Source organism: Beta vulgaris, chromosome 7, assembly GCF_026745355.1.
Source record: "Beta vulgaris subsp. vulgaris cultivar EL10 chromosome 7, EL10.2, whole genome shotgun sequence".
Lineage (NCBI taxonomy): Eukaryota > Viridiplantae > Streptophyta > Magnoliopsida > Caryophyllales > Amaranthaceae > Beta > Beta vulgaris.
This window is the reverse complement of record NC_079208.1, coordinates 54,964,316-54,981,473: the sequence shown is the minus strand read 5'-3', so window position 1 is coordinate 54,981,473 and position 17,158 is coordinate 54,964,316. Positions and strand designations below refer to the sequence as shown.

The 17,158-nt window shown below is 34.7% G+C and overlaps 1 protein-coding gene across 1 annotated transcript; it reads right to left on the bottom strand.

The window, feature by feature from the left end:
* Positions 1-2,681: 2,681 nt before the first annotated feature.
* On the bottom strand, positions 2,682-5,832 carry LOC125499449 (uncharacterized). Its single transcript, XM_048648266.2, has 3 exons — positions 4,009-5,832; positions 3,784-3,930; positions 2,682-3,691 (listed from the first exon to the last, which is right to left on the bottom strand). Exons 1-3 carry the CDS (start codon positions 4,957-4,959, stop codon positions 3,473-3,475), a joined length of 1,317 nt encoding a protein of 438 aa, XP_048504223.2. The 5' UTR covers positions 4,960-5,832; the 3' UTR covers positions 2,682-3,472.
* Between the last annotated feature and the right edge of the window lie 11,326 nt (positions 5,833-17,158).

Sequence of the window (17,158 nt, the reverse complement as noted above, 5' to 3'; positions counted from 1 at the left end):
CTAGTGGTCCATTCTTTATAAAGGAACTTGGCTTTGATATGGTGGGCTCTAGAAATGATTTTTGTGGAACAAGAAGGTTGAGTATGTAACTAAAATTGCAATTAGAGTAAAGAAAATAGTGTTAGATAGAGTTTATAGCATAATGCCTATTAAGATTTCAAGAAAAGATGGAGAACGGATGAAATGTACAATCTTGTGGCACGGCAGCACCCGTACTATTGAAATGGTTCGTCAGTAGAGATGTCTCCACAGGTGCCCCTTTTTCCAATGGTACTTTAATTCCTATTCTTATCCCTTCATTCCTTCTTTTGGTTTATCTACATTCCAGGAAATTCATACGTTCTATGGACGGAGTAAAAAGTGGAGTCTTGGTCAGAGCAAGTTGCCCTGCTATGTTAGATAGAGTTTATAGCATAATGCCTATTAAGATTTCAAGAAAAGATAGAGAACGGATGAAATGGACAACCATTGATATATAAGTGTTGAATTGTAAGCTGCATTGCTGCAGAGTGATTAGGCTTCACTGGCTATTGATGACTAGTGAGTTGCCGCTGTTGTCCCGTTGAATGGGCATTTAGATTGTAAATGGCTTTTGGTGCAATATATCTCTTACTTATTAAGCCAAAAAAAGTGCAAATGGAAGGAATATTAAAAAATGGAAGGAGTACTTTTTTTTTTACTTTGTGTTTGACCATGATAATACATAACATCACTACTAGATCGAAAAGGAGTGTTGTGAAGACGCTTTTTGGCTCAATTGGCGACGCATAAAAGCGTCGCGAAATTTGCTCTCGACGCTGCCAAAAAGCGTCGAGCAGAATCAGTCGGCAATTCGCGTCTCCAAAAAGCGTCGCCATTGGCGACGCTGTACAACGTCCCCCTTACCTATATAGGCGTCGCCACATTGGTTAGTGGGGGTGCCATCAATTAATTTAGGAAATTTTGTCAGAAACCACCTTTTAAAAACAATTTTTTGTCACAAACCACCTTTTAAAATTTTTTGGGTCAAAAACCACCTTTTTGGAATATTTTTTTGCAGGAAGCCACCAGTCGCCGGAATACTTAATTTTTTCCGGCCAACTAACACGTGCAACTCACGTGTAGTAATTAAAAAACCAAAATAGACCCTCCCACCCAATTCTTCAGCAACCAGAAACACCCTTCTTCATCCACATTCCATTTTCGAAAAAATCTCCTTCGATTTTTCCATGAGCAGCGAACATTTCTTTCTTCCTCATCTGCACATTCAATCTCCTTCTTCCTCATCTGCACATTCAATCTCCTTCTTCCTCATCTGCACATCAATCTCCTGCCACTCAATCAAATTTTCGCACCCTATCTTCAGCCACTCAGTCTTCTCGCTTCAAATTTTCGCACATCATTTGCCAGTAAATCAAATTCCCCTCTTCTGCACAACAATCCCTAAAATCCCTTCTACTTCTATTTCATTCACTCAATCAAAGGTTCAGGTAACATCTGGTTTGAATTCGTTCATGTTCCTCGAATAATCTTTCATTGAATTTTCTGTAAATCCGAGCATAATGTTAAATTTTGAAAATTAGGGTTTAAATATGCTTCTCCAATTGTACAGGTATGATTTGTGATGTTGTCGCCATTGTTAGTTTATGATTTGGATGCTGTCGCCATTGTTTAAATCCGAGCATAATGTTGTCGCCATTGTGCAGGTATGATTTGTGATGTTGTGAGGACCTCTTGGACTCATGAAAATCCTGGGAGAAAGTTCATAGCTTGGTCGTGGATTTGAGATGTTGTCGCCATTGTTAGTTTAGTTGTGGTGAAGTTAGTTGTTCTACTAATGTATGTTCTTTGAGTAAAAGCTATGCAAATCAATGAATGATATGCTATGCAATATGTAAACTTTTCAAAGCCTATTGGCAAATTGATGAATGAAATGAAAATTATTGTTGGCAAATTGATTTGTAAACTCTTCACATGGGTTGTCTGACAATTTCTTGCACTGCGAAAACATTCTTTAGACTAACTTCTGAACTCAAGTGCTAATGGAATTATATGAAGAATAACCAGCAATGTATGACTGACTATTCTTTTGAAACCTCAGAATTCTTATTCACCAGCCACATGTACATAGTCTCTAGTATCCAGTTCAAAAATTTATCACCCTTTGTCATTAATCAGGGAGTCATATTACTCTACCTATCCAGATAATGTAAGTATATATAATGTGATGATAAACTGTTGTTTGTAATGATCTACTTCACATCACCACCTGCAGATCAATTGATACACCAGGTCATAAATCCAATGGAAAGATCAGTTTTTACAAACCATCAATTTCTTGATCATAACAACAATAAGATTATGTACAAGCACAGAAATATGAGCAATATCTATCTAACATCCTTGTCCTAAGAAGGAAAATATCCCTGATGATGCAGGAAAATTGAATGTCAGAAAAATAAAGGAACCTTCTGGACAAGAGTAAAAACACAGGTTCTTTGTAAGAAAACCAAAAGGGACCAAATCAGATAACATATGCATCAACATCCAGTTTATGTCGGTGAACAAGTTGATTTGTAAACTCTTCACATGTAGCTCAATTCATTCTAAAACATGATGCATTTGTTCAAAAATAATATTCATTACATCAAAATTAAACTCATTCTACTCTTGTGTGACTTGAGAAGTTTGAGATGACATGACATGGTTGCTAGTGATTGCTCTGGCCCTTGTTCCATTTGATGTTGTTGCTAACTTGGCTGGCCTGGTAGCCTTCGCTGCTGCTTTATGCTTGGATGTTGGTGCCCTGGTAGCCTTAGTTGCTACTGGTGTTGGGGCCTTAGCTGATGTTACAGCCTTGGCTGGTGGTGCTGTAGCCTTAGCAGGTGGTGTTGCCTTGGTTCTAGGCCTCCCACCAACGTTGTTAGGTGCAGGATCCAAAGCCATATTAAAGCACTTGTTTTTGTAATGCCCAACATCCCCACACTTGGAGCAACAATTCTGTTTTCTTGGCCTCTTAACCAGTTTGCTCTTTCTCTCCTCATCTTCTCCTTGTTCTTTCACTCTCTTCTTCTTGCTTGGTCTTCCAGGCATCTTCCTGTAAAGTGGTGGAAGTGGCTCAGGATATGGTGTTTTCTCCCATTGAGCTTGTCCTGGCATAGCTCTAAAGGTGGGGGCATAAGTGGCAGCATAGGTAGTCACATGATAGGCTGGGTGAACAAAATCCTCATAGTCTAATCTCCTCTTCACTATGCATCCAAGTGCATGTGTACATGGTATTCCGATTAGGTTCCACCTATAACACCCACATTGCCTTGACTTTAGGTTTACCACAAAAGTATCCCCCTCATCATCCACCTCAAACTCATGTAAATCAGCTTGCATGATTCTCAATGAACTTACCAACTTCAAACCATTTTGAATCATCTTTGTAACAGAGGGCATAATATTACCATCAAAATCTTTCAATCCCTCCCTCTTTGCACAACACCTATTAATTATTAATCCACTCCATCAATGACAAAATAGGTTTGGTTCTAGCTTCCCTAAGGACATTGTTAAAGCTCTCACAACAATTGTTAAGCAACATACCACTTTTCGAAGAAGTGCCAAAAGCATGTCTTGACCAATTACGTACTGGTATGGCTTGAAGGTAGTTGTATGCCTCAACATTTAACTTCTTAATCTCTTCCATGTGTTGCATAAAGTGATGCTGTAATAGAGAAGTTGAATGCCTTAGCTTTATTTATGCACATAAAACCAACTAAACACAACAAACTCACATCCATTAAATTAAACCACTACCTTTGTCGAACTTCTTGCTGCTTTCCAGCAGAAGTGTTCTCTGTATACTTCTCCAGGAAATTTGTTCCTAAAATTGGCCCAAATATGTCGACAGCAAAACCTAATTTCTGCATTTGGTACAACAACTCTAAAAGCATCTAGCAAACCCTGGAACAAGCATATAGGTTAATGCATTAAAAAGCAAATCTCAAGCATGAAAATATTGCGAAAAAGGGGATATGATACCTTCTGTCTATCTGACATGTAGGTCACAACATCATCCTCCTTTTCATGCACCCATGTGACAGAATTAGCAACTGAATCAATGTCCTTCACAAGGAGATCCAAAAACCAAGTCCATGTTTCAGAGTTTTCTGTTTCAACTATAGCCCAAGCAACCGGAAAAATATTGTTATTTCCATCTTTTCCAACTGCAGTTAAGAGTATCCCTGGGTATGGACCCCTTAGATGTGCCCCATCAATCCCCAAAATGGGTCTACAACCAGCCAAAAACCCTTCTTTGCACGGCTGCAGGCAGATGTATAGTCTTTGAAATTGAGGGTGAGGATTATCTATGCCATCCACTTTCACAACTGCAGTAGAACCTATGTAGTAAGTTCTAATTGCCAAAGCATAGTCCCACACTCTCTTGTATTCAGTAGACGCATCTCCAAAAATCATCCTTAATGCCCTAACCTTAGCATAATAGGCTTTGTAGTAACCAATCTCACACTGAACCTCTCTTCTTGCCCTTTTCATGAATGGTTCAATCTTCATTGTTGGATCATCTCTGAAATCTTCCAAATATCTCTCAGCTAGGTACTGTGAAGTGCATTTCGGATTTACATGTTGATGGCCACAAATGTGGTCAAACCTAGCACTTTTAATCTGGAAAGTTTCTTCACCTTTCACTTTCCTACAATGAATCTTGAATCTGCATTTTCTTTTTTGCTTACATGTGCAACTACTAATCCTAGCATGAGACCAAGGACAACCACACCTTTTTGCACAATACACCGAGATCCTCCTACTTGTGTTGTGCAAGTAGTAAAAATCATAACCGTTGTCGAGAGCATGATGTACTAAAGCTTTCCTAAAAATCTTGCTAGAGGGAAACTTCAAGCCCACTGAAAAATCTACCTTATGCTTGAAATCAACATCAGGGTTAAAAATGGGATAATTAGGTTCCCTCATCATCAGATCCCACTACATTCACCAATTCATCATCACTGTCATTTAACTCTTCATCACTCTTAAAGCCATGTCCACCAGTTTCTTCATCAGCATACTCATCTTCCAAAGGTTCACCAAGTCCACCCCCCAAGCTCCTAGTCACTCTTTTTGTGATATCAAAATCAACATGCTCTGCAAAAATGTCATCAGGACTCTTATCTTCATAGTCCTCATCACTCAAAAACACATCTGGGTCCTCATAATCGATCCCCAACTGATCATCATCTTCGTTTGGATTCACAACATCATCATTTCTTATTTCACTCTCCTGAACACCTGGCTTTTGTTTTATGGCAGAAAAAGTAGGGAGTTTCTCTCTTCTTGGTTGTGATGAGATATGAGGGTAGTTGTTTAAGGGTCGAGAATTTTGAGAATCTTTCTCATGTGGACCCCCATCACTTTGACAGCACTAGATTCCCTCCCATGTGTAACATAAAGATGGTGCCATCCATCTTTCTCTTTTGACTGCAAAAATTCAGCAATATCCACATCACTCCTAATCTCTTTTCTTCCAGAATATAGGCTACATCCACGTTTCCTAAACCATATTTGACCAACATCATCATAGCCTAATTCATCCTTAATCCAGTAAACAAATTCAAAATAGGCTACTTCATCCACATTATGGTGCAAAGATATTCCTGATTTCACACTATCCCCACATGTTTCATAGGTTGTCCTGTTGTTAGTTGTAACAAATTTTCCACCATGGTACAACCTCATGTTTATCTTCTCCATAAAATTTCCTTTAATCCTGAATTACAGAATAATTAAACACAACTTAAGTCACTGTTTTGCACAAAATTCAAGGATAAACCATAATATATTCATGTAATCACTCCCAAATTGCAATAAAATATGTCAAACACATTAATGTAACTAATATAGTATCATTTTTTTACCTATATACTAACCTGGGAATTTGTTCAATTATGAGATTGGTCCCCCCATATCTTTGTTTGCTCTCTTTGAACTACCTTTGACTATATCAATTTTTTTTTTAAAAAGACCCTTTTTCAGAGTTCAAAGTACAAATGCAAATATACTAAAAAAAGAAAAGTAAATATTAATGTTAGATGTCTGAATTTTTCTTACCTGTAGAACAATTGCTCTGCAATTTTTTCAGTGTTGTTAATAATTGATTAGAGAAGTTTCTGACAAAGAATTAAAGAAGGGTGCGAAAATTTGATTGAGAAGTTTATGGCAGGAGATTGATGTGCATATAGAAGAAGGAGATTGAATGTGCAGATGAGGAACAAAGCAATTTTCGCTGCTCATGGAAACATCAACGGAGATATTAGGTTTCGCTGCTCATTGAATGTGGGCCATGTGGCTGCTGAAGAATTGGGTGGGAGGGTCTACTTTGGGTTTTTAATTACTACACGTGAGTTGCACGTGCTAGTTGGCCGGAAAAAATTAAGTCAACTCTCGTATTCCGGCGACTGGTGGCTTCCCGCAAAAAAATATTCCAAAAAGGTGGTTTTTGACCCAAAAAATTTTAAAAGGTGGTTTGTGACAAAAAAATATTTTTAAAAGGTGGTTTCTGACAAAATTTCCATTAATTTATAAACGCTTTAAAGTGTCCTAATTCGAGACGCTTTTTGTCGACTACAATTAGTCACGACGCTTTTTAGTGTTGAGAGAAATTTGGCTGGAAAATTATTCTTATATTTGTCATAAGTTTTTGACAAGGAAAAGCGTCTAGATTTTGTATGGACTCTTTTGATACATTTTTCATAATTAATTAATTAACAAATAATTATATATAATAATACAGTAATAATATAATATATATATACACACACTAAGGTATAAAAAAAACTTTGATCAATATATTATAAATATATACTAAGATAATTAAAATCTCTACAAATATTGCATATTCACCAAAATCCTAGCCATATATGTATTTTTCTATAAACACAATTGCAAATTGTATCGTAGTTAAGTCTAATTAATAAAAATATCCAAATGAAATAACCTTGAAAATAAGCTAACTAATAAGATCTAGCGCGCTAGCAAAATAGATGACGATACGATGGTAGCTACTTTGAAGCCATCCGTTCTTGATCTGTTGCACCTTCATTATTTTCGAGTACGTTATTATGTACGGATGTACCTAATAACTTCTTTTAGGAAGTGCTACTATGCACTCATTTATCAAGTAATATTTACTTGGTTTAGTGGTTTGGTTTGTATTGTACAACCTTGAGGTTGTGGGATCAAATTCCACTAGAGGCACTTTGGGGTGGAAATTTCCCCCTACCATTCTCCCTACTCCCAATGGGTCTTGCTTACAAACCCGAACCGGATTAACTTGAGCGAGGTTTCGATTTGGTTAGGGGGTCTTTTCCTTATCTTAATTATATATAAAAAAAAAAACTATGCACTCATTTACATAGAATAATTTGTTTAATTTGACAGTTGGAATAGAAAAGTTAAGGTAAACGACAATATATTTTCAATCTAGTAATGAAGTAGAAGACTGACTAGCTCTCAAATGGAAGAGCTATGTACAAGACAGTTCCAGGTACCAGCCTACCATGTATCGTATTATACACTAATTTAGAAAGATACTATAACGCATACATCGGCACATCGCTAATCAATCACATGACTATTTAACATTTAATTCACCTAATAAATAAAAAACAATATTATTCATCATTATCATTACTTTTTAAGTCATTTTCTATATGATATAGGTCTACTGTATAGTACTATAGAGACTAGAGTAGGATTAGCTTCTTGATAAGTTAGGATAACGTTTTATCCAGTCAGTGTCATCACTAGTGGAATTCCCTCCAACTTTAATAGTAGTATTATTTTACCAAAGACTTTAGATTAGCTAGGTTCTATTTTTTTAGATTTATTTCTAATTTAGTTCAATTCAATTCAGTTGAATTAATTTCTTTTTATCGTTTTTATTTAATTTGATTCGATTCAACTCGATTCAATTCAAAAAAAGATCTTATTTGCATAAATTTTTAAAAAGGTGCTTGAAAGCGTTAAGACTTCAAGAATGAATGCACCTATATTAATATCATTACAGCCATATCTTTTCTACTGACTCTACGCTTTTTATCTTTCCTCTCTCACTTTTTTTTTTCATGGTCATATCTTATGTAACTTATAAGGATTGCTATATGTTTGCCTTAATTTTTCTCCTTTTGGCGTGAGACAATGTTTCCCTTTACTATAATTAAAAAAATTCCAATGTTTTAAAAAGGATGAAATCTTTCTATTTTTTAACAAGTTACGAAGTGATTCCTTTCTTGTGCATGATTTTCAGGCGATGCGAGCAATTTATTGCATGCATGCATGCAGAAAGATTGGTGCACCCAGCAGTTAAAGCATGAATAATATGTCTTTCGTGCACACTGCACTGTGCATCAGTGCATCAGTGCATCTGTGTGTGAAGTGGAGCTTCACACGCTGAGCTACCTTTAGAATTATGGACTTGGTTAACCTTGAATTTGAAACATTTTAAAAACTACTTTGTGTTGGAGTTAGGAGCGCAAGCGGAAGCAAATTTAGAGATTGAGAAAATTGGATAAAAGATGGACAAGATAAGTAGAAATAAACACACACAATTTAACGTGGGAAAAACCCTCAAAAGAGGTAAAAAAAAAAACCACGATGACAAGCACTAATATTATCCAATATATGAAAAAAGGTATGAGAGTACAACCCCGAAAGGTAACAAGAGTATGGTATGACTCTCTAACTAATATTGGATCTAATGTGAGCTAATATGTGTATGGATATTGTGTATATAGTTCTTGTGTGTTGTGTGTATGTGTGTGTGTATGGATACAAGGAGAGCATAGGGGGTATTTATACTACAAGAGGTACTTGGCCTTGGTGAGCAAGTATTACATCCTTGGAGGCCAAGGGTCTCCAAGCCTTGGAGGCCAAAGGTCTTCAATCCTTGGAGGCCAAGGAAATAATATAATAATAAGAAAAAATATCTTGTAGTAATTTAGGATTTGTGGCATGTACCCAACATTCTCCACCTTGGCACAAATTCTGTAAATGTGTACTCGTCATATGAACCCCGAAGGGTATTAGACAGATGTGTCACCCACTAAACTTGAATGATCTTCGAGTTTAGGAATAGAAAGTGACATGCTTGAACTCATTTGACGTGGACACAAACGCCAAATTGGAGTTTGGTATGATGAAGCTGGAATTGAAGAACCTTGAAACACATAGAGATTTCTATGTTTAATGGTCTTCATAATATCATGAGCACCTTTAGAGACTTTGAATACTCCACCTTGAGCCGAAAATACGCACCCCTTAAAATCAAGAGTGCCCATTGAGATAAGATTCTGCTTCAAGTCGGGAACATGTCGAACATTAGATAATGTTCTAATTTTCCCATCATGTGTCTTGATCGAAACAGAGCCTACTCCATAACTTTTGCAATGAGAACCATTGCCCATAAAAACAAAATCATTCTTTATCGAGTGATAATCGACAAAGAAATCTTGTTGAAAACAAATATGGTAAGCAAAACCAGAATCAAGCACCCAATGTGAATTTCTACTTCTACAACGAAGTAGCCAAAAGAACAACTTCAGAATCTGAATCAACAATGTTAACTTCGGTTGTTTCCTTCTTCTTTTCATTTTCTTCTCTTTCGAGCTTTCTCTTTAATTTATAACAATCGGAAACATCGCTCCCATGCTTCTTACAATATTTGCAGGAAATGTTGGAATTATGTCCCTTTGATCTGGACTGGTAATTGGTACCTGAAGTACTACCCACAACATACAAACCTTCACAAGATTTGTCCTCACTTTCAAGGTCATATTTTTCCTTTGACAGGAGATTAGATTTAACATCCTCATATGACATTGTTGCCATAAAGCATGATTTCCTTGAAGTGTTTAAAAGATTTAGGTAGTGAAACAACCAACAAAACTGCTTTATCTTCATCATCAATTTTGATATCTAAATGTTCAAGATCAATCAAAATAGAAGTAAACTCATTAAGATGAGTTTGGATAGGAGTACCTTCTGACATGCGAATTGTGTACAAACGTTCTTTGAGGCGCAATTTATTTGCAAGACTCTTGGTCATGTATAATAATGAGTCAAGCTTCAACCATAAACTTGACACTGACGCCTCGTGAATGACTTCACGAAGCACCTCCTTGGATAAACAAAGTTAAAGAGCTGACAAGGCTTTCTCATCTAACTCTTCCCATTGCTCATCGGTCATATTAGATGGTTTTTTCGATTTACCATCTAACACCTTTTTTAATCCGCTCTGAGTGAGAACGGCCTTCATTTAGACTTTCCAAATGCTAAAGCTAATCTTGGCATCAAATTTCTCAATATCAAATTTTGTCACCGAAGACATCTTAGATAGATAAAAAACGCTCTAACAAAACCTTTAGCTCTGATACCACTTGTTGGGGTTAGGAGCACAAGCGGAAGCAAATTTAGAGATTGAGAAAATTTGATAAAAGATGGACAAGATAATTAGAAATAAACACACAATTTAACGTGGGAAAAACCCTCAAAAGAGGTAAAAAAAAAACCAGGACGATGAGCATTAATATTATCCAATATATGAAAAAAGGTATGAGAGTACAACCCCGAAGGGTAACAAGAGTATGGTATGACTCTCTAACTAATATTGGATATAATGTGAGCTAATATGTGTATGGGTCTTGTGTATATAGCTCTTGTATGTTGTGCGTATGTGTGTGTGTATGGATACAAGGGGAGCATAGGGGGTATTTAGGGTGCGTTCTGTTCAACTTAAAAAATTAAGTTTCAGGTCCAATAAGTTCAGATAAGTTCAGATAAGTTCTGATAAGTTGCAATAAGGTCTAATAAGTGCAATAAGTTCCAATAAGGTCCAATAAGTTCCAATCGGGTGCAATAAGTTCCAGTCAGATGCAATAAGTTCCAATCAGGTGCAATAAGTTCCAATCAGGTCTAATAAGGTCCAATAAGTTCCAATCAGGTCTAATAAGATCCAATAAGGTCCAAATAGTCAATGTTTAATAAACATTTGTATTATTGTCCACTATTTTGTTATTCATAATTTCATATCACTATTAGCGGATTATGTTATCATTAGAATTTTAATTAAAGTACCACAATGATTATATAGTATTATACTTGTATTAGTGTCTATTATTTTATTATTTATTTGTATTATGTCTATTATTTTATTATTTATTTGTATTGTCTATTATTTTATTATTCATATTACTATTAGCTGATTATGTTATTATTAGAATTTTTTTATTAAAGTACCACAATGTATAGTATTATACTTGTATTATTGTCTATTATTTGACTACTCATATTGCTATTGAATAATATTATAATCATGGTAAAAATAATTAAGGTTAACAATAATAATAATAATTATTATAATTATAGTTATGTATAGGCAAATATATAAATAGTAATTTTTTTGTTAAATTAATTATCATAAGAGATAATTAATAATCATTATTTTTTAAAGGACGAATTATAATAATTATTATTCCAAAAAAAAATTTGAGGGGTAGTATTTAGGTTAGTGGTAATATTTATGTTATTCATGGTCAATGTTTTTGTCTAATAAGGTCAAATAAGTTTCAATCAGGTCCAATAAGGTCTAATAAGTTTCAATCAGGGTCAATAAGTTCCAATAAGGTCCAATAAGGTCAATCAGGTTCAATCAGGTCCAATAAGTTCCAATCAGGTTCAATCAGGTCCAATAAGTTGAATCAGGTCCAATCAGGTCCAATCAGGTTTAATAAGTTCCAATAAGTTCAGTTCAGGTTAAATAAGTTCAGTTCAGATAGGTTCCAATAAGTTCAGGTCCAATAAGTTGAATAGAACGCACCCTTATACTCCATGAGGTACTTGGCCTTGGTGAGCAAGTATTACATCCTTGGAGGCCAAGGGTCTTCAAGCCTTGGAGGCCAATTGGGTCTTCAATCCTTGGAGGCCAAGGAAATAATATAATAAGAAAAAATATCTTGTAGTAATTTAGGATTTGTGACATGTACCCAACATTCTCCACCTTGATTCAACCTCAAGAAAAAAAATCATCGGATTGGACTGGAATGGACTCAAAAAATATTTGAATCGTACTTAGACTCATTTTCTCGAGTCCAAAAAACTTTAGATTGAATTTGAATTGGACAAAGTCTAATACAGTCCAATCCACTTATACCTTAGAGTTAATACTTGAAAGCGCATTATTATACAATTAAACTCTCAAGTTAAAGCCGGAACTACTAATGGTGCTATGGCGCTAGTGCAAGCATTGCGTTTCGCATCCCTACATACAGAGTAGGAGATAGAGATGGCAATATCCAGTGGACCACCCGGTCACCCGGTCCATCCGTCTTAATGGACAGGTGAAAAACCCGGTCTAAACGGATGGTTAACGGGTGACAGATTAACGGATGCGGGTGATGGATCGGATTCGGGTGGACAATTTTCATCCATCACCCGACCCGTTAATCCGACCCATCACCCGTTTATTAAAAAAAAACTTTTTTAGGTCCAATCCTTAAGGCCCAACTAAATGTCCAAATCTAAAAGCCCAATGCCCAACCTAATTCTCCTAATTTATGTATGCGAATTACTGTGGTTTTGAACTTAAGTTGAACTGTGGTTGTGGATCTATGGTTTTATCGGTTGAAACTTTATTTTTCTGAAATTTTATGGTTAGCATTATTTTGAGGTAATTTCACCCGATTATGACCCGATCCATCCGTTCACCCGAAAGTAAATGGATGGACGGATTCGGGTGGTGATTTTTCCGGGTGATGGATGGATCAGATGGTGCGGATGGTAGCGGGTGATGGATGCGGGTGATGCTCCACCCGCCCCGAACCCGATCCATTTACATCTCTAGTAGGAGATGGTTATGAAATTTGAGAGCAATGGCAAATAGTCTGCTCTCGCTCAATAACATATACCGCTATCTCTAATACTAAACACTAGTTTTTTTAGACAAGTAGGAAACCTGTATAAAGTATGAACGAGTCAGGAAACTAATATTTTATTTAACAAGAATATTGTGTCCAAAAGAATAGTACCATATATCTTCAATAAATACCAAGCAAGGCTTGATCTAGTGGGAAGGAGAGAGTCTTCCAACCTCAAGGTGGGGGTTCAATAATCCCCACTAGAGGCACTCTAAAAGTAAGATTTTCCTTATCATCCCCCCTCTTTCAAAGTGCCTGGCCTATTTGGACCCAAGCGGGATCCAGGCCGCTTCTTCTTACCAAAAAAAAAAAAAAAAGTATCTTCAATAAATTGTTTCTCTAAAGGCGGGAAAACAAAGAAAATTTTAAGAAATGAAGTGGACAATTTGATGCAAGTGGACCGTCTAATGTCCTATAAGTGACTAGTCATTTTAGAGATTCCACTATTTACTACTCACAAGTGACTTGTCATTTTGCACGAAAAACTCTTGATATTTATATATTATTTTCTCTGTTTTTCCGTTTCATAATATAGTGTTTGAGTCCTTTTTGCAAGATCTCTAATATAGATACATTTGACCTTCAATTTTGTATTAATAAAAAAATATAAAAAGTTGATATTATGAAAATACACATTGAGATGAACTTAACAAGATCCTACATGTGTATGTTATTTTTATAAATTAGTGATAATATTTGGTCAAAGATTTTAAAGTTTGACCTCAAAAAGAGAAAAATAAGCGCTATATTATGGGACGGAGTGAGTATTAAATTCTCCTTCCATACTTTACATAGTTACACTTTGAAATTTTACACTATTCACAAATTTCACTTTAACCATCGTTTGCGATATACTTCATGTTAGATTTTGTGAGACTTGTGTTACTATATATTTTAATTAATATGTACTTTTTATAATTTTTACAAATTAAATGCAAAACTAAAGATATCAATCCTCAATTTTTCAGCATTGACATGTATAAAAAAATTTCAATATAACAATTATTTATAAAGGTACGAAATATTTAATATGTTACAAGATCATTTGACCTTTTATCATGCTACGCATCTCATTCAACGGACAGATATAGAGATTAAATTAAATAAGCTAATAGAACATCAATATTCAATATTCCTCTATCTATTTTAATGAACCTAAAAGATTATGCGTAAGGTTTTGATCACATGACCATTTAATTAGAATATCATCATTTTTACCACCAAGTTACATCACCTTCTTTATGAACAAAGTCCAAGTCCGAATGGTAAATGCTTCCCTCTCATTAAAAGTCCATAAAACATAAAATAAAAGTAGAATATGTGATAACCATTTATAACACCCGACTCATAAGTCATAAGGAGTCAAGTCTATTGTCACCAATGTGCATCTAGGGCCAACAATTGTTCTCAATAATCAATACAAGTTCTTACATCACATTTTGTCCTCGGTCATGCATACCCTGATCAGAAACTTCTCAGATGGTCAACAATTCCTGAATTACTCTCAACCAAGCACACTTAACTAGGGAGATACTAAGGAAATGAGTTTCTTAAAGAAAGATACATCTTGTTAGAATGAGTAGTCTGCTAGAACCCTTTAAAGCAATCATGAAAAGTATTATAGAACCAATTGCACATTTCCGAATCCATCAATCAAGTTTTTATATTACAAAATGAACGGAAGAAAAAGAATAGCTTGATAATAAGACTAAACATATACTTCTGTTGTTCTTTTTAGATGCAACATTTATCTTTTTAAAAGTGTAAAAAATAATCAAATATTACATCTAAAAAAACAGATGTAGTATAATATAATGACTTATTCCTATTTTTTTTTATACAACAAAGAAGAAGAAAACCAAAACATAGTCACGTGTCACCCACTTTCTTCCCAAAATTCTAATATCACACATTAGCAAATAAATTGATCCATATGATAACAGTTACTTATTTGCAAATCATATGAGGTTGACATGTACATATACAAATATATAAGAATGCTAGTGTCAGTTTTCATTACTAAGAACAATCTGATTCAAATTTTGTGGGATAATCACTAAATTAAAATTTTTATTTATTTATTTGTGGTCAAAGTTAAATTAAAAACTTTTCAACAACATAAAATGACAATAAATCAATTTGATACACACTTGTAAAATTGTAGTTAAAAAACACATATAGCTTAGCTTAGATTGTATCCATTTTTGTACTGATCTAGCAAATACTATCTAAATTTTTACTTAAACAAGATGATGAAACTAAATATACGATTGATAATCATTTGAAAAGAGCAATACTCATGCGAAAGATTAAAGGAGTTATCATACTTTAAAAAAAAAAAACAAATATTCATCAAACATCATATATTAATTTTATTAAAATTATTTCATTTTGTGTTTTAAGATATGAAATTGTCATTTAGGGAGAACGATAGGATGTAATTGTTACTGAATTCAATAATTGCAGGGTGTATTGTCTTTAGATACTTTTCTTTCCAAAAATACCAATATACATGAGATTGTAAATTAGTTGGTTACTGTCTTTATATTTCAAATGAGAGGTTAATTTGAGTCTTTCCACATACATTTTTATTGTTTACTTTGTGTCATTCGTTTGGGAGGGGTGACATCATAACATTTTTTTTTTTGCCTCAGGGCCCAGGGGACATAAAACCTCATGGGAAGTAGAACTTCATAGTAAGCAAGACAACGCGTAGTTGTTTGGTTGACAATAATGTAGGAAGTTGTAGTTCCTAGGAAGTTCTACTAGCCACAAAACAGAAGAAGTAACTTACCTAGGCCTCCTTAAGAATTAAGTAGAACTTTCAATAGAATGTTTTTCTTCCCATGATCGATCAACCAAAAAACTTCTACCACTTCATAGAAAATGAAACTTTAAGGCAAATACTAATTCCTACACGCAATCAAACAAGCGCTAAACATAAGTTACATTGTCCATATGAAAGCTCAATTTGTGACCTTAATTATAAATTAATGAATCGCAATAATTACTCATCACTTTTTAAATATAAGACGGGCAACACAGAAGAATCTCTTGAGTGATTCACAAATTAAAATTAAAATCGATTTATAGCTCGGATGATGCTCCAAATCTCACTTTTAATAATCCTTTTATGTTTTGAGCTTATTGTATTGTTTGTTATATATATTAATATTTCAAATTATATATAATTATGTGGAGTAAAAAAACATATCTTATAATTAGTTAAAATGATAAGACTTATACTCTACAACTAATTAATCGTAGTTTTGAATCTCACTATACAATATTTATAGATAAGGTACTCCATAAGATATCATGTTAATTTTGACGGTAGTAGGTTAATTACTAGGTTCATAACTAGCCACGTATTTGAAGTCACTAAATTCCCAGTTAGGCAAGGAAATGAAGTCACTAAACTTCTTGGATTAATTATTTATAATTTCAACGAAAAAACAAAAGAATAGAAAAGGAAGAAGCCACCATTCCCACAGTTCGCATATGCCAAAACTTTTAGGCTGGAAGAGAGAGAATGGTTGGACTTGGGTCAACATCATGTGGGCCCAATAGGGCCCATTACAGACGCGGACATAAACACGCGTCGTCTTCTAGGCTTTACGTTCCTTGCTATAAATAAGGGCCCACAATGAGATTCGTTCTAGTCGTGCCGCTAAGGTGGGCCATAGAGCCCAATCAAATGGGCCTTTTTGGCTTTTATGTGCGAGTGAATCCATGGTCCAGACAGGCCCTACTTTTCTTCTTCCCACATATGTCAATATCCTGACCAATCAGAAAAATAGGTAGGAAGAAAAAATTACTAAAATTAAGAAAATTGCACCTTTATAGATATGTCTAGAGTGTAGCTTTGTCGTACATTGATTGGGACACGTAGCAAAGGAATATAAACTATTTACATCTAGATTGAACTTGAAAGGACCTTAAAGTCCTTAATCAACCCCTTGGAGTTTTAGGTTACCTCGTATACTTGAAAACTCACCATCATCTTTGAGTTAGAGAGATTATCTTTTTCAGAATATGACACTTTTAGCCCTTTGAGCCAACCTTTATTTTTCTCCTAAGGAATAAATATAATTGACAATTTGATGTTTTACCATCAATATAAATACATCTTTGTTTTTTTTTTTTTTTTGAGGGGATAATAAATACATCTTGTTAATACTACATGAGAAACTGAGTAAGTTGTTTAA

What these genes read in the sequence shown, in the direction of transcription:
- LOC125499449 (XM_048648266.2), bottom strand. Translation starts at nt 4,959, where the DNA reads ATGATGAGGGAACCTAATTATCCCATTTTTAACCCTGATGTTGATTTC. An exon ending in ACATGTCAGATAGACAGAAG is followed by an intron (nt 3,931 to 4,008) that starts GTATCATATCCC and finishes TGCTTGTTCCAG; the next exon opens with GGTTTGCTAGATGCTTTTAG. An exon ending in CAGCAAGAAGTTCGACAAAG is followed by an intron (nt 3,692 to 3,783) that starts GTAGTGGTTTAA and finishes TCTCTATTACAG; the next exon opens with CATCACTTTATGCAACACAT.